General features: G+C 39.1%; 1 protein-coding gene across 1 annotated transcript; it reads right to left on the minus strand.

Moving 5' to 3' along the window:
- Positions 1-15974: 15974 nt before the first annotated feature.
- Positions 15975-24892, minus strand: LOC311304326 (E3 ubiquitin-protein ligase TRIM35-like). The gene is made up of 5 exons (XM_084431288.1): positions 24309-24892; positions 23636-23731; positions 23297-23527; positions 23157-23179; positions 15975-16645 (listed from the first exon to the last, which is right to left on the minus strand). Exons 1-5 carry the CDS (start codon positions 24702-24704, stop codon positions 16594-16596), a joined length of 798 nt encoding a protein of 265 aa, XP_084287414.1. The 5' UTR covers positions 24705-24892; the 3' UTR covers positions 15975-16593.
- Between the last annotated feature and the right edge of the window lie 2277 nt (positions 24893-27169).

Consider the following 27169-nt stretch of genomic DNA (forward strand, 5'->3'; position numbering starts at 1 on the left):
ACTTTGAGTCAGTTCAACGTTGATTCCATTCAGTTCAATAACAGTGTTGATGTTTGTGTTACTGTCACCAAATCCCAGCATGCACTGCAGTCTCTGGTGCTGAGAACGGGTCCTGTTACATCATCAGTGGACATTTTGTCTTATTCATGATATTATGACTTATATTTGTCACTGCAGATGTATTCAAAATACATTGAAGTGCATCACTTCGCATCTGATGTGGCGCTTTATATAAATTATAAAGTAACATTATAAAACTGTTCTAAATAACGGTTTGAAAGTATTTAGTTTGTCTTGTTATTCTGTCAATCATTATGCATGAATATATAAACAGCTGCTGCCTCAGTGCATTCATATGTTTCAGATCTCGAGTTATAGGATAATATACATATGAACATATGTGTCACGGTGGGTTGCAGGAAGTAGTGATGTTACGTATGGCACTGAAGCTTCGATGCGCGTATCACAAAAGCAACACAATTTCTAGTGAAGCCCTGTATCGGGGTGTGTATTGGTTTGCTAGAGTCACGTGATTGACGACAAACGAAGCCTCACTTTCTGTCCAATCACGTGTGCGTTTCGCTTTGGGTGTCGAACTCCAGATCTTATTTAACGAGTCATTGTTGCCTCAGTCTGGTTGATGGGTTTGTGAGGAGAGTGCTGTACTTTGAAAGTTAATCAATATATTACATTTAAATAACCAAAATGTATTTTTCACTACTTAGGGTGAAAAATAGAGAGAAAAAATAGAGAGAAAAAATAGAGAGAGAGAGAGAGAGAGAGAGAGAGAGAATCTTATCCTATACATTAAATCTTATTGAATCATATAAGCTTATATTATATTTTATTGTCACACTTTAATGGGAAAATGAACAAATCAAACACAAACATTTAAGGCTTTTACTTGTATACATAACATTGAAACTATGGAGTGTGTTGTGGTTGCTTCACCTGCCAGAGCTTCTTCTAACACAGGCTTCTGGCTCCTTTATGTTAAATAAGCACCAGATGGCGCTGTTCTCGACACTCTCAAAGCTTTGAATCTTTTCCCGGAACATACAGGGGAAAGCCTCAGTGATTCATGAGGCTTCCTTTTCCCATCCCTAGCAGGAAGGCAGACGAAGACAAGGATATATTTTCAAAATGAAGGTTTACTTTAATTAAACAAGTCAGCAGAACTAGCAACACGCACTAAATATAACAGAGATCAGACAAAGACTGACTGAACAGACGGAAGTTAAATACAAAAACAGATGACTCTGATTAACAGAACACAGGTGATACAGATGACGATGATTGACTAAACAGGTGATACAACTGAACTGATAATGACAGTAACCATAGAAACGAAGGAGTGGCGGGAAAAGAACAAAGGAAAACAGGAACCAATCAAAACACAAACTGAAAGTCCAAACAAGCACTGACACGTGACAATATGAGGATTTCACTGGCAAGAAGATTACTAAAATGTGTCAATGCTTTATCTTGTCTTATTGTAAACATGAATTTAAACATTTGTATTATTCTATGACTTGTTTAATGGTTAAGTATTGAATTTATAATAATAATAATTACTTTGGGATTTGGGGATTTACAGTACAGTAGAATTTTTCTTTATCAAATATTACATGGACAAAAAAAAAAAAAAATTTAGTAGGCTACACACTGTAAGGCCCGATATATTGGTCCAACGCCGGTTCGCCAATACACGGGGAAGGTTTTCACATGTTCTGTCCTCACTCATGCAAAGAATTGGTTGGTTAAATTTGCAATACATTAATCATATATTTACTAGTTATTTCATCTGACTCCATAAATGAAAGGTTTTAATAATATCTGTGCCTCACTAAAAGTGAGCAAATGTTTGACTATTCCTTTTAACCATTAAATGAACAATGTCAAAATCAGTTAGAATAATCACATGTAACAATTTAATATTTCAGATATCAGATTCCACAATCAATTCCACAATCAATTCAAATATCTAGAACATGGTTATACATTGATTACACCAAATAATCTTACCCAGCTTGTACCTGAGAGAGAGAGAGAGAGAGAGAGAGAGAGAGAGAGAGAGAGAGAGAGAGAGAGAGAGAGAGAGAGAGAGAGAGAGAAAGAGAGAGAGAAAGGGAGAGAGAGATTTACAATTCTTTACTCAATCAAAAATTACATTACACTTAACAATAATACAAAAATTATTCAAAGATATTCACCAAACAAATGATAAAGCATCATCTTCACAAAACACAAACAAACCACTATTTACACACCATTTGTACATGAATTCAACCATATTTCCTGTAGTTTTGAAGAATATGTATTCTGCCCTTAACCTTGATTCAACAAATGCTGTAAACAGACTTAGAACCTTAACAATTCTTCCTTCAAGAGCAAGTCTGCAAGTCTTCCAAATAGCTAGTTTTGCTTGCCCAAGTATAAAATTGGCAACAGTACACCGATCCTTGTTCACTTTAGAATACCTACAGCCATAAATAAACAGTATTTTGTTGAAATCAAAACCCAACCCATTAATAATTCTTTCCAGCAATACAAAAAGTGGCACCAACCTTGGACATTCAATGAAAACATGAAAGACCGTTTCATGACTATTACAAGCATGGCAAAAGGGCAAAACATTCAAGTTGAATTTGGACACAAAAACATTAGTGGCTAGCACACAATGTAATATTCTCCATTGTAGATCACCTGAACGTTTGGTACTTTTATAAAAAAGCCTCCAAGAAGGAAAAATATCATCGGCAACTGCAAGTTTTTCTCTCCATTTTGTATCATATCTGTCATGAAGATCATTAAAATAAGCAGTTTTTACACAGACCTGATACATATCTTTTTTTCCCACTGTTTGAACAAGTAGCCCTTTTAATCTCATCAAAATTTAGCAACTTTCCAACCTGACTGGTTTGAGGGCAAACTTCAGGGCACTCACCTAAATTAGGAAAAGCGAGATGTGTAGGCCCACCTACTAGAGAATGATCTACAAACTGAAAGAGAGGAGAAGGAAGAGCAGCTTTCAAACCTGAAATCATCCGCTCTACCACCCTCACAGACCTCAAACCAACCTGACCCGCAATATCTTCTGCTGATCTCCACTCTTTTGAGTCTAAATTAATCAAGTGTCCCACTTTAGTAAAACCTTTCTTCATACATGACTTAATTATACTATTAGACAAGCAAACATTTCCTAAAAAAGGATTAAAAAACAGCGGTTCATTCAAGCCATAATGATCATTTTCAGACCGATTCAACCTAAACACTTTCCAAGATTTTAAAACCGATGCATAGAAATTAGCACAAAATGTGACATTTTCAATAAAAGGTGACATCAAAAACAGTTGTTTATCAAGCCCACTACCACAAAGGGATCTTAGTAAAGCTAGTCCAAATGACACCCAAGGGATAATGAATTGAATTTTATTAAAGTGTCTTGCACTTACGTGCCCAGCCCAAATAGGCTTAAAAGACACTATTGACATAAAACAGACATAACATAGAAAAATGACCATCATACAAAGTACATAGGAAGATGACCATCATACAGAGTACATTACCATCATTTTCACAATATAAACAAACAAAACACTGTCAATTTAGGCCAGGATATAAATTCCTTTGCCTAAGTTTCCACGCCTTTTCCACATATCTAGCCAAACTATAAATTTCATTTTCAAAGAGCCAGCTCAACATATCCCCATCCGTCATCCAAAACAAATCAGGCTTTTTATGTTGAATTCTCTCAAACATATCCATTCTTAAATCATGATATACAGGACAAAAAAACAAAAAATGCCATTCATCCTCAACGACCCTTAAATCACACAAAACACATAATCTGTCCTCTTCTGGGACACCTTTATAGCGCCCCACCTCGATCTGCAAAGGCAACACCCCTGCTCTGAGCTGGGCACACAAAGACCTCTGTAATCTGGTTAACCAACATTTGACATAAGGCTCTGTGGAGTAATCATTTTTAAAATGAACATAGCTTCTCAATTTGGGCTTATTTAACACCTGCCATTGCCATTGCTCTTTATAGGAATTAAACAAAAACTGTCTGACCTGAGATATATTACATTGTAAATTATTTGTAAATATATACTGTGCTTTTACTGATGAGAGTATTCCAAGGACCTCCATTGACCAAGGATAGTTGTGAGCTTTATCCCAATCGAAAACTCTCCGAGTAAGTCTATCTTCAGGTAATCTAATAAGACGATTCCATAATCTTATTACTTCCGCCTTTTGTTTCACCATACAAGGCTCCCAACCCATATCTCCCTCTAGCGCAGCTCTAGTAGTGAACCTGTGCACTCCAAGGAAACACCTCATGGCCCTACTCTGCAATCTATTACATTCAGGAGCATCTTCGAAGCCCCAGACCCCAGCTGCATAGAACAAAACAGATCCCACCATACTGTCAAACAGCTGGGTAAATGTTAAAAAACTTATTTCAGGGCAAAGCTTCATCCTATTAATAACGGCTCCCAGGGCCCTCCCTGCAGACTCAGACAAAACCCTTCTCCCTTCTGCAAATGTCATATTTTCATGAAAAAGAAAACCAAGATATTTATAAGTTCTGGAGTACATAAACTGTGTTTGTCCAAAAAAGAAATCAAATTCACTGCGTGACACAGATGGTTTTCTAAAATGGACTACTTGTGTTTTATCCACATTTATAGAAAGTCTCCATTTATTGCACCAATCCTTCATAATGCCCAACATTCTTTGTAGTTTAATTTCTTCATCTGTGCAAACAACAATATCATCTGCATATAATAAAATGCTGAGGTTAAAGCCATCAATGTCTATACCCAAATTTGCTAACTTTATAAAGTCAGAAGGGCTGATTTTAGTCTCATGGCTGTGACTTTAGCTGATAGTTCAATCAGCCTTTGTCCTCCTTCATTTACTGGCAAATATAAAATTCCAGAAGGGAGCCAGTGGAAACCATCCCAAAAAAAAAAAAAATCCTTCTGCAATTTTTGTAGTAGTTATTTTGGGGGGTCAATAACAGTCAAACGATGCCACAGCATAGATGCTGCTAGATTATTAACAACAAGAACCCTCCCTCTATAAGACATTTGAGAAAGAATCCATCTCCATTTCTGTAAGCGACCAGCCACCTTTTCATAAAAGCCTTCCCAATTTTTCTGCATGTATTGCTCTGATCCGAGAAAGACCCCCAGCACTTTAAACCCCTCTGAACTCCAGGGGCAGCGCTGAGGAAGCTTTGGAATAGGCCTACCTTCTTCCTCCCATTGGCCTAATAACAAAAATGTACTTTTTTTCCAGTTGACTCGAGCTGAGGAGGCTTTTTGATACATCTCAAGAGCCGCTTCCAGATTGCAAACATCTTCATTTGATCTTACTATTACATTGACATCGTCAGCATAAGCACTGAGTTTAACGGTTACCATCCCTGATGTAAAATGGCCCACCGTTGAAATTCCACAAAGTTGACGCCTCAGAGCAGTTAGCAAAGGTTCGATGGCCATGGCATATAAAATGCCTGACATACTACATCCTTGCCGTATGCCTCTGCCAACTAAAAAGGGTCTTGTGAGTGAACCACTTATTTTTAAAAAACTATAAATATCAGTATACAGTAATTTAACATAAGAGATAAATGAAGAACCGAATCCGAATGCTTCAAAACATTTAAAGAGAAACTCATGATCCACACGATCAAAAGCTTTTTCCTGATTCAAAGATAAAAAAAAACACATTAACATTATTGTCTCTGGCAAATGAGATCAAATCACGAAGCAGAAACAAATTATCAAATATTGTACGCTTTGGAATACAGTATGACTGGTCTGCATGAATCATTGTTGATATACAGAGTTTTAATCTATTAGTTAGCGCTTTGGACAGTATCTTATAATCCACTCCAAGCAACAACACTGGTCGCCAATTTCTTATATCCGCAAGATCACTCTTGGGTAGCAAGGTGATAAGTGCTCTTCGTAGACTCAGCGGTAAGGTGCCTCTTTCAAAGCACTCTAAAAAAACTGAGAACAAGTCTTCTCCAATCACTGACCAAAACTGTTTATAGAATTATGCCGTTAAGCCATCCAATCCCGGAGCCTTGCCTGAAGATAGGTCTTTAATAGCAGCAGTCAATTCATTAATGTGCAAAGGCTGATCAAGCTTGGCCTTATCACTCTCCATCAGATGAGGTAGATCCTGGAGAAGTGTGTGACGGGGCGCTTAGCTACCGTCACGGCAGCGATGCGCTACCTATTACAGTTCATAAAGACTGAGTGCAAATGTTGCTTGTATTTGTTTGGCAAGCGTGTTAATGTGTTTTGTTAATCCTTATATTGTTTCAGATCAGCGGTAACCTAGCTTTTTATCAAAACTCCTACAGTAATCCCGTAGTTTCGTGCGCACACTTATAATATCTATTACTACGGTGATTTATATGCTATAGCTACTGTCATCAATACATATCTTACTGTTTAATACCATGTTATTTATCGCGCAATCATGATTAGTTTTAATAACCACGTAACACATGTTTTCGTTAATTATGTATCTGTTTATTTAGTTTAAAAGGAACATAGCTTTGACATACCATCTTTGTGTCTTACTGGCGTCTCCGGTTTGTTTTGGTAAAGGAAATTTTGCCGCAATTTGGGGGGTTTAAATGACGCTATGACTTCCGGGTCAATTGCAAGTGAACCGGAGTTTGAGTTATTAATTTTTTGGCTGTTAATATGATTTGTGGCTTTGCCAAATGTTAGCTGGAACCATAGAAATAATATTTTGTAATTTTCTAGTTTTATAGATGTGGTATTTCGGCTGTTTTTAAGCATTTATGGACTATTCACCTGAGCCACCCCTGCATTGTAATATTGTGTTGGTATGTGCCAATTTCAGGGGTACCTTTAGTCCTATAAAGATGAGTAGCTTGATTCTCTTGGGAGGGGCGTGAGATGAGAGGACATAAGTCTGTGTGATGCTCTATGTATAGTGGCTTGTGTAAAGGTCAATTTCAAAGCAGCTGCAAAAATTTGATTGCTTTTTTTTTTACTCTCATGTCAATTTATTTTCTTTATTAAACAGTATTTTTTTTTTTTTTTTTTTTTTTATTTGTATTGCCTTTCTTAGGCCTTAATTGGGGTAAATAAAAAGATCCCATCTGTTCAAACTCATCCAACTTCTCCTGAGTGTTTACATCTGCTCACGACGACTCAGCCACATTTACCCTCAACATTTGGTGGCAGCGGTTTCCGGGTAAACAGTGTCCGAGCAGCACTCAGTGAGTCAAGATGGACAATCAAGGCAGAGGTACGGCACCCCCTAGAGATGGTTCAGCTATGGGTACCAGGCCCAAATCCACAGAGTCATTCAAGCATCCCACTCCTGTGGTCGAAGACAGGACAGATCGCTTGGAGAGGATTGTGAGAACGATGGTGGAGTCTCAGCGGCATCAGCAGGACCAGATAGAGGCAGAGGCGCTCCGGCAAGAGCGGAGATGGAAAGGTATGGAGCACCAATTCAAGCAACTACAGCAACTGGTGAGAGGCGATCCAGCATCAACGCAGGCAACGAGGCAGCCACTCGCCAGAATGCAGCAGATGGATCTGCCCAGCTCCCGCCCTTCGACAGCCTTTGATCCACTCAACATGCCTTTTCTGGATTTACCAACTCCTCAGCCACATTCAGATCAGCACCCAGCACCAGGGATGCAGAGCTCTCTCAACTCCACCGCCCTTGGCCTTGCCGCTCCTCTAAACCTCCAGCGGGGGTGGAAACCCCCTAGGATGTCCTCGTATGAAGAGGACGAAGATATTGAACATTATTTAACCACTTTCGAAAGGCTCGCAGCAGCAAGTCAGTGGCCCCATGAGACTTGGGCATTGTATCTTGTGCCCTTGTTAAATGGTAAGGCCAGATCTGCCTATGTAGCCATGTGTGTTGAAGATAGTCAGGATTACATGAAAGTGAAGCAAGCCATTCTCAACAAGTTCAACATCAGTGCCGAGACTTACCGCCAGCGTTTCCGTTCCAAGTCCATCAAGGAGGGTGAGACGGCGAAAGAACTTCAAGCCCGGCTAAAGGACCTGATGGAGAAGTGGCTAGCTCCAGAGACACGGACCAGGGACCAGGTGTGCGACCAAATCGTGCTGGAGCAGTTCCTGGGCATGCTGTACCCTGAGCTTCAGGTGTGGGTGAGAGAACGCACCCCAGATTCATCGGTGCAAGCAGCAGATCTGGTGGAGACTTTCATGGCTGCCAGACAATCCAGAAGAGGCTATCACCTGGGTCCACAACAGCAGGACTGGAGAAGACCCTACCAAGCAGCCCAGAAAGAGCCAGAGAAGACAGCCTCTGGTAGGTCTGCGGGTGGTAACAGTCGAGTGTTTAGGCCCTCTAACAGCCCCAATAGCCCCAGTGTTAGCCCCACTCCAGCTGGAACACCTAGAGTACCTATATGTCACGGTTGTGGTCAGCAAGGTCACATTAGGCCCAATTGCACACTGAAGAAAGTGTCTGATTCCAGACTATGTTACCTACCTGGCCCTAGTAAGCACTTACCTTGTGTGTCTTCTGATGTTACTGTCCCTGTGAAGATAAGTGGAAAGATAGTTCAGGCTTTAGTTGACTCAGGAAGTAGTCAGTCTTTCGTTCTTCAATCTTGTTTGAGGTCGGATTTCCAGCCTGTGGGCAAAGTGAGGGTCCGCTGCATTCATGGCGATGAGTCTGAGCACCAGACCAGCGAGGTTCTCATAGATATTAATGGCCAAAAATACTTGTTGACCGTAGGGATTTTGGATAAATGCCCTTACCCAGTGATTTTAGGCCAGGATGTGCCAGTTCTTACAGAACTATTGCAAAGTGTTAACACAGTCAGTGCTTATGTTACAACTAGAGCACAGGCCAAGGATAAACTAGATTCCAATGTTTGGTCTGAGTTACCATTTGAGGGTTGTCCTGGTGGCAAACCTAAAAAGTCCAAGGCAGAGAGGCGTAGAGAAAAGGTGGCAGGTACAGCTGTGCAGGAAAGTCTATCCTTCCCACAACTAGAGGACATTGAAGTCTTTGAAGACTTCAAGAAGCTTCAAAAGGAAGACCCCACACTTAGCTCTTGCTTTTCTTCTGTTAAGACCGATGATGAGGCTAGGGAAGCCGTGAGGGAAGGTGACATGTGTTTTGTTATCAATAATGAGAAACTGTATCGAGTGAGTGCAGACACAGAGCAGTTAGTTGTTCCTGAAACTCTTAGAGCCAAAGTGTTACACCTAGGTCACAGCATTCCGTGGTCAGGACATCTAGGCAGGGAGAAGACTGAGAAGAGAATCCTTCAAAGATTTTATTGGCCAGGTTTCAACAAGGACATAGCAGAGTACACTAGGTCATGTCCAGAGTGCCAGTTGTCTGCTCGTTCCAAAAGGGGTTTAAAAGCTCCCCTCATCAGTCTCCCAATTATTGACACACCTTTTAGTCGCATTGCTATGGATGTAGTTGGTCCCTTAGAGAGGAGTAGGGCAGGGCACCGCTATATCTTAGTAATTTGTGATTACGCAACACGTTACCCAGAAGCATTCCCCCTCAGAAATACTAAGGCAAGGCAAGTGGCCAATAGTTTAATTCAACTTTTCTCCCGTGTGGGTGTCCCCAAAGAAATCTTAACCGATCAGGGAAGTAATTTCACCAGCAAGGCATTGAGACAGGTGTACTCCCTGTTAGGGATCCGGGGCATTAAAACCACACCCTACCACCCGCAGACCGACGGTATGGTTGAGAGATTCAATCAGACCCTGAAGTCGATGCTGCGGAAGTTCGTGTCTGAGTCAGGAGCTGACTGGGACCAGTGGCTTCCTTACCTATTGTTTGCCTACAGAGAAGTACCGCAGGCATCCACCGGGTTCTCTCCCTTCGAACTCTTGTTCGGACGGGAAGTGAGAGGCCCACTTGACATCCTCCGAGAGAGTTGGGAGGGGGACGCTCCTCACCAGCCAACCAACATTGTGAGTTATGTCCTGAAGATGCGGGAAAAGTTGGACCAGCTGAGCTCCATGGCCCACCAACACCTAGCCCAGGCTCAAACGAGGCAGAAAACGTGGTATGACCGAACAGCACGCAGTCGTACCTTTATGTCCGGACAGAAAGTACTGCTACTGTTGCCATCTTCAGAAAGTAGTTTGCTGGCGAAGTGGCAAGGCCCTTTCAAGGTACTTCGCAAGGTTGGCGAGGTTACCTACGAAATCTCAATGCCAGACAGACGTCGCTCCAAACAGATCTTCCACGTGAACCTCCTAAAACAATGGGTTGACCGACCATCTTCTATCCAAGACCAGCTGTGGGCGCGGACCGTGGAAGAGGAAGAAGAGCCGATGGAGCAGTACTTTCCTACTGCGGGCGGAGAGTCAACCTACCCCTCTGTTACCCATTTGACAACTGAACAGCAGGATGACTTGCTGAAAATCATCCCGAAAGGCCTGTTCCGAGACCAGCCGGGGCGAACTGACGTCATCACCCACGACATCCGGCTGACTTCTCCAGGCCCTATCCGGCAGACCACCACCAGGGTTCCAGCGCGACTGATCCCCGCGCTGAAGCAGGAGGTGTTGGCGATGCTGGAAATGGGGGTGATTGAGACGTCACACAGTGAGTGGTGCAGTCCTGTGGTCCTGGTGCCAAAAAAGGACGGAGGGCTTCGCTTCTGTGTCGACTTTTCGAAACTGAATACCATCTCAGCTTTTGACCCATATCCCATGCCCCGTGTGGACGAGCTGGTGGAGCGCCTGGGAAAGGCTGAGTTCCTCAGCACCTTAGACTTGTGTAAGGGGTACTGGCAAGTGCCACTCAACCCCCAAGCACGGGAACTGACCGCCTTCAAAGCTCCATCTGGCTTGTTCCAGTTTAGGGTCATGCCCTTTGGCCTTCATGGCGCAGCAGCAACATTCCAGCGTCTCATGGATGAGGTGCTGAGGGGCGCTGAGGACCACGCCGCGGCTTATATCGATGATGTTATCATTCACAGTTCATCATGGGAAGAACATCTTCAACACCTCAGTGATGTCTTCCGTAGGATTCGGCAGGCCGGGCTGGTAGTAAATGCCAGCAAATGCCAGCTAGCCCGGTCTGAAGTGTGTTACCTGGGATATGTCCTGGGTTGCGGCACCATACGTCCTCAGGTCAGCAAGGTGGACGCCATCCGCAGCTCCCAGCCGCCTTCAACCAAGAAGGGGGTGAGATCTTTTCTGGGGTTGGTCGGATGGTACCGGAGGTTCATCCCCAACTTTTCAAGCCGAGCAGCTCCCCTGTCAGACCTCACTCGCAAGACCAGCCCCAATAAGGTGGTCTGGACTTTTGAGTGTGAGGCAGCTTTCCACGACCTCAAGGAGAGCATGTGCCACGAACCGGTGTTGCAGAGTCCTGACTTTTCCTTACCTTTCACGGTGCAAACCGACGCTTCGGGCATCGGCCTGGGAGCAGTGTTGTTGCAGGGTGAGGGGGAGGACAAAAGACCTATACAGTTTGTGAGCCGCAAACTGTTCCCTCGCGAGACTCGGTACTCCACCATCGAAAAGGAGTGTCTTGCCATCAAGTGGGCTCTGGACACTTTAAAATATTACCTTGTTGGCAAAGAGTTTGTCTTGGAGACAGACCACAGGCCCTTGCAATGGCTACATCGCATGCGTGACTTTAATTCCAGAATCACACGATGGCACCTATCCTTGCAGCCATACAGGTTTACTGTGAGGTATAGGGCGGGAAAGGACAATGTCATTGCGGACTTTCTTTCACGTCATGAGTTGGACCTGGACGTTCTCTCTTAAGGGGGGGGGGGTGTGTGACGGGGCGCTTAGCTACCGTCACGGCAGCGATGCGCTACCTATTACAGTTCATAAAGACTGAGTGCAAATGTTGCTTGTATTTGTTTGGCAAGCGTGTTAATGTGTTTTGTTAATCCTTATATTGTTTCAAATCAGCGGTAACCTAGCTTTTTATCAAAACTCCTACAGTAATCCCGTAGTTTCGTGTGCACACTTATAATATCTATTACTACGGTGATTTATATGCTATAGCTACTGTCATCAATACATATCTTACTGTTTAATACCATGTTATTTATCGCGCAATCATGATTAGTTTCAATAACCACGTAACACATGTTTTCGTTAATTATGTATCTGTTTATTTAGTTTAAAAGGAACATAGCTTTGACATACCATCTTTGTGTCTTACTGGCGTCTCCGGTTTGTTTGGGTAAAGGAAATTTTGCCGCAATTGGGGGGTTTAAATGACGCTATGACTTCCGGGTCAATTGCAAGTGAACCGGAGTTTGAGTTATTAATTTTTTGGCTGTTAATATGATTTGTGGCTTTGCCAAATGTTAGCTGGAACCATAGAAATAATATTTTGTAATTTTCTAGTTTTATAGATGTAGTATTTCGGCTGTTTTTAAGCATTTATGGACTATTCACCTGAGCCACCCCTGCATTGTAATATTGTGTTGGTATGTGCCAATTTCAGGGATACCTTTAGTCCTATAAAGATGAGTAGCTTGATTCTCTTGGGAGGGGCGTGAGATGAGAGGACATAAGTCTGTGTGATGCTCTATGTATAGTGGCTTGTGTAAAGGTCAATTTCAAAGCAGCTGCAAAATTTTGATTGCTTTTTTTTTTTACTCTCATGTCAATTTATTTTCTTTATTAAACAGTATTTTTTTTTTCTTCCTTTTTTTTCTTTGTAAATTTGTATTGCCTTTCTTAGGCCTTAATTGGGGTAAATAAAAAGATCCCATCTGTTCAAACTCATCCAACTTCTCCTGAGTGTTTACATCTGCTCACGACGACTCAGCCACATTTACCCTCAACACAGTGTTTCTGTTATCTCGCCATCACATGGTTCTACTCTATAAAGATTTTCATAAAAATGCAGTGCTTGAGTAATTATTTCATGTTCATCAGTTGTTTCACCTCCTTCTGGAAGTTTCAGACAACTTAAAGTTTTTCTATCAACAACTTTCTTCTCCAAATTGTAAAAAAAGTCTCTTTGGCTTTCTCTTCCAGGAGATTGTGGAGAAGAATTGTCCTTGTTTCCAACACTTCAACAGTACTTCCATCATATTGTTCAATGTTCAGCTGCAAAATATCTTGTTCAAGTTGTCTCATTTTATTCTTGTTATATGCAGTATACTTCTGACAAAAAACCTTGACTTGAACTTTACTAATGTCCCACCACTGACTCAGAGACTTGTACTGAGATTTACTCTCTCTCCACACATCCCAGAAACACAAAGTTGTGATCCTGCAAAAGCTTATTGCTAAAGCGCCAGTAGGGACATTTAAATGTACTCTGTGCAGAAGTGACATTGACAGATATATAATGGTGGTCTGAGAAAGGAGTAGGAATAATACAACTATTCACAAACACTTCTTTGTACATAAATTCTGTCAAGTCTTGCTGCAGAAACCCTATTAGAATTTACTTTTATCCATGTATATTGTTTTACATCAGGAAAAGCTTCTCGCCAAACATCCACAAGATCATAATAAGTTATCAATTTTCTATAAACATCTGCTGACGGACTATGAGGTTCTTCATGATTCCTGTCCACTGTGTGATCTAAAGTACAGTTAAAATCTCCAGCCAAAACAATAATCCTACCCTGTGGGACACTGCTTAATGCTGTCTGAAGTTTTCCGAAAAAAAACAGTCCCAATATTAGGGGCATATACATTGAAGAGTAAAAAAGAGTAAAATACAACCACACAATAAAACTAATCCACAAGGGTTCATTGACATCCAAACTATACTCATTTTTTAATTTGTAAGTTCAAAGAACTTCTTACATTACTAAAAAGCTTCTTGAGACGGTACCGTTTGGGTTTGTCAAGCTCTTCAAAGGAAGCTTTTTTCATAGCCATAGTACCGGACAACAAAAACAGTTTTACATCCGGAAAAAATTACTCAATTCTCGGTTTACGATGTCCTTTAGTAGTATCCAAAAAGTGATTAATCTGTTGAAGAGTGTAAAGTTTGGTCTTACCTCCAGAGATGAGCTCCGAATCCGCTGCATAAGTTCTCATTAACTCTGTATCATCATCATGCTCATTGTCAGAGTCATCCATTAAATCCAACGGTTCTTGAGATAAAGTGTCATCTTTACTCAAATTAAACGAATCCTCAGTAGTAAAAACACTCTCAATTTTATCAGGCTGTGCCTGTCCTCCATCGCAAATCAAATCAGTTTTAGGCATGGGGTGCAAACACACCTGTCCCGGGCTCGTCTCTGCCTGCGTTACAGTGGGAGCATGACTCGGACCGGCCGCCTCCTCAACAGCCCCCGCCAGGCCGTCTCCAGAGGCCCCCAGCACCGGTCTCTCCTCTGGCAAGTCACCGGGCGCAGAGAGCGCTCCGTCCGGCCAGTCTCGCCTCGGGCAAGTTTTTCTGACATGTCCAAACTCACCGCAAACAAAGCATTTCATTGACTCTGAACTTATAAAAACAGTGTAATCTTTACCATCGATACTTAATTTCACCGACAAATTTAACGGATCACTTTGAGAGTTCAGAATCATTAAAGCCTGACGTCAAAAAGACATGACGTGTCTAATCTCGGGATTTTTACATCCAAGAGGAATCATTTTTATAGGACTTACTATTTTCCCATACCTCTGGAGTATTTGCTCTAGTTTTTCATTCTTAATAAATGGCGGTATGTTTGATAAAATGACTTTCTTGGCTGGGCTTGACAAAGGCAACACAGGCACAAAAATGTCTTTGATTATCAACCCCGTTTCAATTAATTCGTCCACCATTTGGCTTTCACTGAGAAAGAACACTATTGCCTTGTTCATACGGGAGGCCGATTTGATATTTGCACCACCGATGGCCGCACTCACAGCTATCAGGCAATCCTCCACTGACACCGCGGCATCAGGCATGCATTTACAATTAGTTACCGTTATTAGTTACAATTAGTAACATTTGATTGTTACCGTGAGAGATCTGCCATTTCCGACCCCATTATCCTCACTCTCTGACCGAAGTCAGGGGAAAAACCTAAACTAAACCTATTATCTATAATAATAATAATAAAAGAAAAAAAGAAATCTCACTCAAACAAAGTGACACTGTCACCGACAACCGGCTCCATCCACACTCACTCCGCACATGCGCACAGAGAGAGAGAGAGAGAGAGCCCGTCCGATTCAATTTGTGTCCAGCAAAGAAGAGACCTAGAGCCAGGGAGCACACCTTCATTTATCCTCTTTGACCTGGTGACATGGGGGATGGGGGAGACCACCCTCAAATGGCTTAACCAGTTTTCCCTAAACTTCTATAAACCTTATTTTATTTTATTTTATTTTATCTATCTGGATATGAGATATCTGTACCACTCACTTTGAGACATTTCAAATGACACCAAAAACATAACAGTCAATGATAAACATTCACATTAAACCATGTTCTTGTGTGAGTTCTTAGTAGTTTGTGAGAGGAAGTGAGGTTGTATGGGGAGGCCGAATGTTAATTAGCCAGCAGGCCTTTTGTCTCAGACCAGGCCTCAACCAGTATTTTCAGTCTTACAACACACACACACACACACACACAATTATCACATAATAATTTATCCAATTGACTCTAATATGCAGAATCAGAAAACAGTAAAAAAAATTAGTATTTGCTTTATAGACCAAACCTGAGAAAACGGCACCATCTTGTAAAAAAAATTGTAACCATTTTTAATTTTGAAGCCTGCATCATTTTATAGTTAAATGGCCCTGGGATAAAAAGAAATTGGCAGTTTTAATGGGTTTCAATGGGGACATTTTTGTCCTTAAGGTCCTGAGTGTAAATATTTTGTGTACCCAGTGATTTATTAAAGGAAATGAGGGTGAAATAAGAAAATTCCAATAAAAATACAATTTAAAATTAAACTAAAATTAAAACCTGAAAGACACAAACATGTCCTTAAGGAAACACAAGGGTTAAGTTGACTCTAAATTTTGCATTTAATTGTGATTGATCAATGAGACCCTTTGATTACAGTGTTATTATTGAAGCATAATTTGTAAAACTGTCTAGAAGATTTTCTAAAAAATCTAGAAGCAGAATCAGATTTAACTGTGATTTTCTGCTGTAATAAACAGTTTAACTGGTAAGATCCTCAGAGGAGAAGTTGTGCAGAGATTACATAAGAATGGAAAGACAGTCTCTGTGAAGGATGTCCTGAATGTGCACAGACAGTCTTTAGTTACAGGATCAGAGAATGACACTGTTCCTCTGTCATAGTCCAGCTGAACTCTCACACGCTGAAACTTCTGTTCAACAGTAAAGACAGTGAGGGGTTGCTCTGGGGATTCTGAGCCGTATTTGCTGTCCATGTACCACACACACCAGACATTAGAGTTAAAGAAAACCTTTCCCTTCCTTTGGTTTGATGCTGTTGTTATTCCAAGACTCCAGCTTGTATTGTCTCCAACCTCCACATCCCAGCAGTGCGTTCCTGAGTTAAAGCCCTCAGATCCCAGGACACATGGATAAAAGTCAAACCTCTCTGGATTATCAGGAAGTGTTTTATCTCCATCACTGACCGACACACTGGTCAGATCAGCAGAGAGTGTGAGACGATGTGCTGTGTTTGGATCCAGAGTCAACGGAGCTGCAAAGAGAATAACATCAGATTACAGGATGATATGATGTATTAGAAATGTAAATGTAAAACACATATAAAGTTAAATTGTTGAAAGAGATCATAAATCATGCTATCATACCAGTGGTCTCTCAGCAGAGGTGGAAAGAGTGATAAAATATTCTAATCAAGTACAGTACTACTATTTCAATGAAATTTTACTGAAGTACAAGTAAAATTACCGGCCTAAAAATCAACTCAAGTAAAAGTAAAAAATAGGCTCATTTTAAATGTAAAAAATATTGTAAAAATAAAATTAAAGTTACTGAGTTACTTTTTTACAGTGGGGGTGTGGTGGTGACTCTCCTGTGTAGGGTTGTAACGGGATGAGATTTTCACAGAATGACAACGTCTCAGAAAATATCACGAAACTTTTATTTTGACGGGTTGTAGTGAATGTTTCAGAGTGTATTTGACTGGTTTTTCTCCAATAAAATGATGAAAATGCTCATTAGGCGTTCTCTCAGAGCAGCTCTGGAAATGTTTATGTATTAATGTCCTCATATTGTTTGTGAGACGCTGAAAACACCATGAGCGCGTCGAGTACTTGAGTAATAGACGAAGCGGCACATCTCATTCACACAGAGACATGCAGAACAAGCAGATTATATATTTACATAGCAGTCTTTTTGCTCTTTAATATTCACAGACATTGGATTTATTGCACAGCTCTACTTTCGATTTATTCATCCATCAGTTTGCGTGTTTTACGTGACATCTGCGTTATGTAAATGCCATTTTCATGACTGGACTCTGGAATTGCCTCTGAATCACGGAAATCATTCGGCCTTAAGTTCTAAACGGGACATGGGTCATTACTGGGATTTTTGTTTGTTTTCTAAACTACATATAAGTCATTTTCTAAATAGCCCACATCATTAGGCACATATTAAACCTCCAAAAAATCATATTTTTCCACCTCAGGCATTTAAGGCCGTCTATTAATTTCAGTGTTTAAACACCTTTTATTCTCAACCCTGTAATGGACAAAATGGACTTGGTTTACACAAAACTTGCTATACACTGTAAAAACTAAAGGAGCCTCAAATATCCTGTCGGATACTCAAAGAACTTCAGAATGTAATTTAGGTGCCTCAAAGCTCTTTCTCCTATAGTAGGGTTACTGGAGGAGCATTGACAATCTTTGAGGTTCTTGCTGGAACTTATGGGATCCTTTAAGCACTTTGTATTTAGTTCAGAGGTTCTGGACTCACCTTTTCATTACCATGAGACCTCGAAGTGCTTTGGGGGAAAATAGAGGAACTTGAATGCGATAAAAGGGTTATTGGAAGATCTTTTAACATTTAAGTGGTTCCTGGAAGATCTCTTATGTTAAAGCCAGCATCTGGAGGAACCCAATGGTTCAGTGAGGCCAGAATAAGATTATTATTATTATCCTATTATTATTATTATTATTATTATTATAGGCTACTTAAGTTTGATTCAGTACATACCAAGGTGAAAAAAACGTACTATTAAATGTATTAAAATGTACTTGAGTGTGTTTTTAGTAGACCTACAGTACAAATTTACTTTAATGCATTTTTAATACATTTAACAGTAGCCTACGTCTTTTTCACTTGGGTAGCTTACATTTATTTAGTATAGGCCTATTTTATTGAGTAATTTAAACCTTAAACAACAACACTAAATAATAATAATATTAATAATATGAAGAAGAAGAATCAGGAGGAGAGAAGTTTTATTCTGTCACGAAACTGCTGCTATTCCTCTGCTGTCGTCGCTTCAGTGATGCTCGCGCTGCTCGCGCGCAACAAAGCTCAGCTGATCGACGTCATCGGGTTTGAAAGTAACGGCTCCTCTCATCAAAGCTTCCGCCGTTTGTTCGGCTCTCCATTACAAGGTTTGTAAACTCGCCAAATAAATATAAATACAGAGTCTGCTCACTATATATTCAAACACACACATATATATAAACAAAATTTATTATACATTACTACTTTTTTACAGTGTTTACCACTCGTTTATTGCACAGTATCTGGTATGAAGGATTCTAACTAACGTTACGTTGATCTAATGAACAAATGGAAATTATTGTCTTAGATTGATTTAGTCATTCAATTCAACATATTCTGTACAACTGTGTCTTCAAATTGCTGATATAGCCTATAATTTAGCTGAATAACATTTGTTATGAACAAATTTGTTATGAATAACAAAAGCAGGTTAATATAGTTTGGTCTGTTTTTGTTTAACGTTAGCCTAACTTTACTTACAGGTGCCCTCATTCTCTCAAATACCATTTTAAAGCCATTTACTGGTCAATAAATTTGATGTTGTGAATAATCAGCTTTGTTCTTTTGTTTCCCCAGAACAACCATTACATTTCTAAAATAATCTGAACATTTCAGTGGCAACATTATATTACAGTAAGTACCTGCACCACATGCAAGTACCTTATTACTATGAACTTTCTCTGTGTGAAATTGTATTGTTTGACTGTGTACTTGTGTTTTTTAATCAGTTATTCTCTGAAAATCTTCCCTCATGCTCTCAAATCTCATTGATGTTACTCAGAAAAATAATATCACAGGTTTGGTTCACAAGTAATGCTATGCATTTTTTATAATATCTTTATCATTTGCATTTGAATATAAGACATTTTAACTCAAATATAAGAATTATAACTTCAAGTTTAGTCTTTTTCGACAAAAAAAAAGGAAAAAGCTATTATATGGCTTCAGAAGACTTACAACACAACCCGTAACACATGAGTTGTGAACTCATTGATTATTTTTAGGATCTTTTCTGGGACATTTTTGGAGCTTAACCATTTTTACATAAATTGTTGCATTGAATTGAACTAGACAAGTGTACATAAGAATGGTTTCATGAATTATTTACACAATTTTTTTCTGCTTGTGTTTCATGCAGTGAAAGCGAATGGTGACTGGGGTTGCATTATGCCTGAGATCTGCTTTTGGGTTCCACAGACAGAAAGTCAAACAGGTTTGAAACATCACAAGGCTGAAGAAATTATTTAAATTTCACAACTATCACTTTAATAACATTACTAACAGTAAATTTTGTACTTTTCAGGGATCTCGGTAAGCTGAAATACAAGTTTGAACAAGTGCCTGGACCATCCACCAGAAAAGAGGAAAAACAAACGGAAAATGAATCTGCTGTACCTTTTCACTTTTCTAACTCTTTAAGTACCTCACACCAACTTGGTCCCATAGTGACATTTTTGACCACAAACGAAATTGCCGATCGTGTGGATTCTTATTGAAATGACTGGAATTCACCAGTGAACATTCACAGAACAACAGATAATTTTACTGCACCTTAATACTGTTTCCGGGTCAAAGCCTCTACTTCCTCTATCTTGTTTCACTCAACAACCATTTATGAACACTGTTGATTCAAGTCACACATTTAAGCTTTTCAAAAGCCATAGTGTACATTACAGTCTCCAGTCTAACGGCATCCCAGACTTAAACATTTTATGATTCAAAATAGCTGAATATCTAACCATCAGAGATAAAGGTAAGGATCATAATTTTCAGGAATATTACAGCACAATGAGTGTATATTAGCACTGTTTGTTTGTTTGTTTTTGGCATCTGATAGAACTTTTGGACTTGGAAACATGGATGTCAGACTTACCATCTGACTGAAACACAAATGTTTTAAAGTTAAGTGAAGATGGACATTTTTAATTAGTCAAAATTATTATTTTTTACATTGATTTATTTCGTGGAACATATGTGTTTCCATGCATTTTGTTGAAATGTCATTTCTTGTATAGCCTATTGTATATACATGGTTGATTATTCATGTTGCTTACTGTATGTATTATACAATTTTTTTGTGTATTCATTGATATTAATCTATAGTTAGCTTTTTTTCCCATGTGCATGGAAGTGTATGTATAAAAATGAATATAAAATATGTAATAAACAAATCTTATTTTGTATTTGGTTCAATTTGTTTATTATAATAGAAGTCAAAGGTAACCATAGTAACAACATGAAATTAAATATTTTTAAAAATGAAATTTGGTTCCTGGAGGCACCCAAAGTGGTTCCACACAGTGCCTTATATAAGAGTTCCTCAGGAAACCTGTGTGGTTCCTCAGAGAACCGCCCCTTTTTAAAGGGTGCCTAGAGGATCTACAGACGGTTCCGCCGGTGTGGCAAAGTGAAGAACCCCGAAAGGTTCCTCCAGGCACCTTTTATTTTTACAGTGTAAAACAAACATCTACTGCTCGTGTGTCCCTCATAACAATTTAATAAACTACAAATGTAACATTTATGATACTTTTCACATTTTTTGGGGACTGAAGTTAAACATAGACAAATTGTATGCCTGAGGTCTCTTTTTATAACAGAATTATGAGTTACCATGAATTTGGTAAGTATATCTTTGCTGAAACATGACTATTATGTAAGAATCAAGAAATTAGGAGATGCCGGACAGTCTGGTTGAAGAGCGACCAGACCCTGAGAGGACAAAGGACCTCTTTGGAAATTAACATTTGAACTCCCCCTCGTGCACTATTGAGACGAAAGTCTCACCTCAGAGTCATCCTAATCTACATATCTTTCCCTCATCCCCCCTCTCCTTCTCCCCCATGCGAAGATCACCAAAAACTCACCCAAGAATATATGGTTTAATGTGAATGATTAACATTGAGTATTATACATATTTAGTATCATTTGAAATGTCTCAGGGTGACTGGTACAAGTGTCTCATTCCCAAATAAGTAAAACAAAAGGTAATAAGGTTTTTAAGAGTTTAAAGATAACTGGCACACAAGGAGGGGTTGGTCTCTATATAGACAAATGGTCTCCTACCCCCCAAAAGGTGTCAACTCTGAATGTAAATTCAGATGTTTCCATGTGAAAGAGGTTCTGGCTATATAATGAAATGCAACAAGGGATTGGGGGCCTTTTTGTAACTCAAGTTGGCCCATGATGCTAAGAGTGAGCAAAATTCTTGTATCTTAATGTCGTGTTCGCATCTCTTCTCTTTAATCCAGAGCTTTTGATGTTTTTTATCGATTATCTTTGAATTGATTATGAAATTGGCATGATACATTTACCTGACATAATAAATTGTTACGTTTGATTATTCTAACTGACTTTGGCATTATTTTCATTAAAGAGTTAAAAGGAATAGTCAAACATTCGCTCACATTTAATGATGCACAGATATCATTAAAACCTTTTCATTTATGGAGTCAGATGAAATAATGAGAGAATACATATTCAAATGTATTGCATTTAATCAAAAAATACTTTGCCTCGAGAAAAGGACAGTAACACGTAAAGACCTTCCGCGCTGGTCGGATGTCGGACTTTGGGCCGATCGAGAGTGAGCTTACATATATATATATATATATATACAGTATATATATTTCTTTTAATTCAAATGATCCATAAATTAAGTGAAAAACTCAACCCTGTCACAAGTTTTCAACCCTGAAATAATGAGAAATATACAGATATGTGAGGTTGAGGTTTTCTGCACAAAATGGCCACTGCTCGTCTTGTAGTGTAGGAGAGTAGACCATACATGGCAGCAATGAAACAAGTACATTGTATATACTTATGGATTAAAATAAAAATTTGAGGTTGTGGTTGAGTTGTTGAGGTTGACAGTGCCCTCCCTTGACTATAATAGGCCTCAAAAATATTAATAAAAAGTATGATACTACTTACCATCTTATGCAACACTGTTAAAAAGACCTGAATGATGTCATTTCTGGTAAATGATGTCACATATGGGTGGAGTCTAAATTATTATAGACGGAGAATAGTTGGCGTGACGGGGTTGAGTTCAGACTGATGAACATCACTTTATAGTCTGTTTTTGATCAAATATCTTGTTTTTGGTTTTCACAAGAAAGTAACACAAATAAATACTTACAACATTTGCCAACAAAATTTGACGCGTGTACAATTTGTTAAATATTTTCTAAATACAAATTCAGTGAAGTACCAGAGAAGGGACCTGACAAAATGCTGAGTTTACAATGGAAATAACTTAAGACATTATTTCATGATAAAAATTATTTAAATGCAATATAATTATTTTTTATTCATTATAATGGATATACCAAAGTATTGTGGAAAGCTTTTAATATTTAATTTTGGTGAACCACCACTTTAAAAGTCTGGGGGACTGAAATATTACCGAATCCCAGGAATGGCCCTCATCCCTTTATCTGCACGGAGAGATGGTGTTCTTTGTTTCCTCTTTGTGCGTCCACATTTTTTGCAGATTGGATATCTATCCTCGAGGACAACCACGCGTTTTTTCTACATCCAAATTATTTCCGTACTGGCCATGGTTGGCCATCTTACCCAGATAACGCGACACATGAATCAAAGCTCCAGAACTCATCCGTGGATCCGGCTGTGAGATCTGGACTCTGAGGAACATTCAGGAGTCAGAACTGCAGTGAATTTGAGTTCAGATCCACTGAGAGAAGAGATACGAGCAGCTCACTTACCTTTCCATTGAGGCCTTAAAGTTCTGGAAAATATAGAGTTTGAAAACATTTTAATATCTTATCAAACACTCTCAGTGTCAATGAGTCTCTCTATACAAGTTGTTTTATGCACAGAGAATGAAGCCAGATTGATTTGTCACCTTTAGAAACGAGACGTCATTGTCTTTCATCATCTCCTCCATGTCTCTGATTGTGTGTGAAAGAGCTGAGATGTGTGTGTTCATCTCATCCAGCTTCTCCTTCATCCTCTGCTTCTTCTGCTCCTCTTCCTCTCTCAGTGCAGTGATTGTAGCTTCTTCTTCGTCTCTGAGAAACTGATGAAGCTTCTCAAACTCTTCTTTAATCTGACGCTCTGTGTGCTCAGCTTGAGACTGAAATCAAATCACATTCACTTCAGTCAGCGCTGTATGAACACACACTCCACTAATGTCAATAAACTCTGTGTGTGAATGTTGAGTATTAACTCTTTATATCCTCACCTTGATGTGTTCAATTCTTTCGTCACACTTTTTCTTCATTTCTTCTCCATGTTTGAGCTTGTTTTGTAAGGACGTCAGTGCTGTATTAAATTCCTCCTACAGGTTAAGATGAAAATCTGTGAAACTTGTGCAGCTCTAAGAGGTTTAAACATTGTATGTTTGGTTGTTTTTATTGTTATATTATTTATATGTTGAATTGATCGTTTCCAGTTAGCATTTGTGCCTGAAATGGCAGGAGATATATTTTTAATTATTTAATTTGGAAAGGATGAACATCTATAAATCATGTTTTCATCAAACAAATGTGTTTTTATGCTATGGCAAATTCGTAATTATTATATCCATGCAGTTTTAAATTTGTGGTTGTGCAAATACAAATACAGAAAGTGAAAGTATGTTAGTATCAGTCACTTTTTGGTGTGTTTTAAATCACATATTATTATTGAAAAATATTAATAATAATAACCCATGACATTTCTAGTTTTTCAAAACATGTTTTGTGTCAATGCTGTTACTTTAAAGAAGATTTGAACATCATTTTATTTCAGTAGTAAGTCAGAGATATTTAGTCTGAGTAAAAATAAATACTGGTCTATTGTTTACACAAATAATAATTCTATAGTTTCTATGTATAACACTGTATTCAGCATGAAATGAGAGACATTAGTCTTACCTTGTAAGATGAAAGCACTTCACTGATGGGTCTGAATGTGTGATTAGTGTGTTTCTCTGAGTCTCTGCACACTAAACACACAGGCTGTTTGTCCTCCTGACAGAAGAGTTTGAGTTTCTCACTGTGTAATCTGCAGATCTCCTCAGATCCTGATGAACGTTTCTCATTTCTCTCCTTTATCAATGAATCGCACAAGTTTTTTAACGCTAGATTAATTGGAGGTTCATGTTTAGATGATCTTCTCCTGCAGACAGGACACTCCTGAGTTTCCTTAGTTTTCCAGAACTGTTGTAGACACTCTTTACAAAAACTGTGACTACAGGACAGAAGAACAGGAGTCTTGAAGATTTCACAGCAAACAGGACAAGAAAGCTCTTCCACAGATTTTGAATCCATTTCCTCGTCTTGTAAAAGATCCAATGATCTACAATTTACTTTCACTTTCTGAAATTTGGTTTAAAGAGTAAATAACTATTACAATCAAAATCTAATCTAGGTTCATTCAGAAATACACAAAAGCCCTAATATAATGTGTCCTCCTCTGTTCTTCACGACTCGTTTTAGTTTTCAGTAAAAATGAAAGGAAGAAATAATAATGACTAGTCACTTCCTGGAAGGTTTTGTAATAGTCAGGGGGGCAATTCTGAAAAGGGCTTCCGTTAAGACTTTTGCGGACATGTTTTGGTACAAGCTGTCACCCTATTTTTTTAGTTAGAAGACACCCATAGGTAAGATATTAGGGTGGTTGTCAAGCTGTTTTTTTTTTTTTTTTTTTTTTTTGTGACTTGTACAAGCAATTTCAGGCCAATTTTTTGGTTTCCTGCTCAACACGACATGCCAACAGTAAATGTTGAATATCTCCACAACCACAAGGACCATATTCATAAAAATGGTATCAAATGAAAGCCAACACTCATGGGATGTCCACTGAAGTGTCAGAATGAACATTTATTGTACAGTGTAAGAGACAACAGAACTAGAACATGAAAAAAACAATCTCCGCCTAAAGAGAACCAGTTTTCAAAGTGAATATCAGCTTGGAAACATAACCTAGTATCCCAAAACCTCTATCAATCAGTACCCATATCTATGGGAATGAGTCAAGCCAAGTTTAAAGCTTGTAGGGAGAGACAGTGCAATGCTGCACAAGTTATAATACTTTAATGTCAAGGCGGAAATTTAGAACTGTAGATGATGGTCTATGGTGCTATTTGACTTAATTAGTGTACCAGGTTGTAACACAAATTATATTTAATTATCACTATAGTTATTAATTCCATCCTAACAAAACTGCTCTCTCACTTCTTTAGGGTTAGGGGTTAGTAACTAGTTAGTAGTAATAACTATGTAATAGTCGTATGGCAAAGGTATGTTTTACCACATCAAAGCAGTGGCTCTCAGGTTGGCGGAGGTTAGCTCTCAGGTTGTCAGTCTCATCCCTTTGAGACTGAATGGATTGAATAAGCAAGGTCAAGCTAAGCACAATGCAAATAATGGTGTGTGTCTATTACTGTATATTGCAAAAATATTGCTCAGTATTATACTACAATAATCTCCAGAAAGAGCACAAAGACACCACTTCCTGAAAAATCACTTCAATCAAAGAGCTTTATCTTGGCTGTATTTTCCATATTTGTCTTGACAAATGAAACATTACAGAATGCATAGCTGATATAAAAAAATGGATGACTCGTAATTTCCTACTTCTAAATTCTGAAAAAACAGATGGCTGCTCTGTTAAGTCTTCGTCGTCGGTTAGGAACCTGGGTGTGCTCTTTGATACCAATCTTTCATTTGAAAGTCACGTGTCTAGTATCTGTAAAACCGCATTTTCCATCTTAAAAATATATCTAAATTACGTCATATGCTCTCATTGACAAATGCGGAACAATTAGTCCATGCGTTCATGACCTCAAGGCTAGATTATTGTAATGCTCTACTGGGTGGTTGCCCTGCACGCTTAATAAACAAACTACAGCTAGTTCAAAACGCAGCAGCTCGAGTTCTTACCAGAACCAGGGAGTATGACCATATTAGCCCGGTTCTGTCAACACTGCATTGGCTCCCTATTAATCATCGCATCAATTTTTAAATATTGCTGATTACTTACAAAGCACTAAATGGTTTAGCTCCGCAGTACTTGAGTGAGCTCTTAACGCATTATACTCCTTCACGTCTATTGCGATCTCAAAATTCCGGCCAGTTAGTAATACCTAGAATATCAAAATCGACTGCTGGCGGTAGATCCTTTTCCTATTTAGCACCAAAACTTTGGAACAATCTTCCTAACATTGTCCGGGAAGCAGACACACTCTGTCAGTTCAAAGCTAGATTAAAGACACATCTCTTTGACCTAGCATTCACATAATACATTATAAACTTCTATAATCCAGGCCGTATCCAGATCTGACGAAGGACCTTTGCCTGGACCGATGACAACGCAGTGCTGAAGTGCCAACTATAGTCTCTCCCTATGGAGGATCCCTTTACCACTCTACAGATAAAGCGTCGTCGGGAAAACTCAATTTGCGTATCTACCCCGAATTGATAAAATAAAATAAAATTCTTAATCAAAACTCTAAGGAAACACCAGTAATTTGTTTAGGTTTGGTTTGTAGGGAATTACAAACCTGCACACATATATTCAAACGCACATAACTATAGAACCAATTCTTAATGCGCATGTGAACGGCATCAGCGTTTCTCACAGGTTCGCGTTTAAAGTCTGTGTAGAGAGAATGGTGTCGTCTTGGCGGCCCCTAATTTAAAACAAATGATCGTTGCGACGGAAGCGAATCAATCAAAACTAACTTTAGCTGGAAAATAACTTTATTAAAGAACATCTATAAAGCCAAAACGAT

The sequence above is a fragment of the Rutilus rutilus genome, assembly GCF_951802725.1.
Source record: "Rutilus rutilus genome assembly, chromosome: 14".
Lineage (NCBI taxonomy): Eukaryota > Metazoa > Chordata > Actinopteri > Cypriniformes > Leuciscidae > Rutilus > Rutilus rutilus.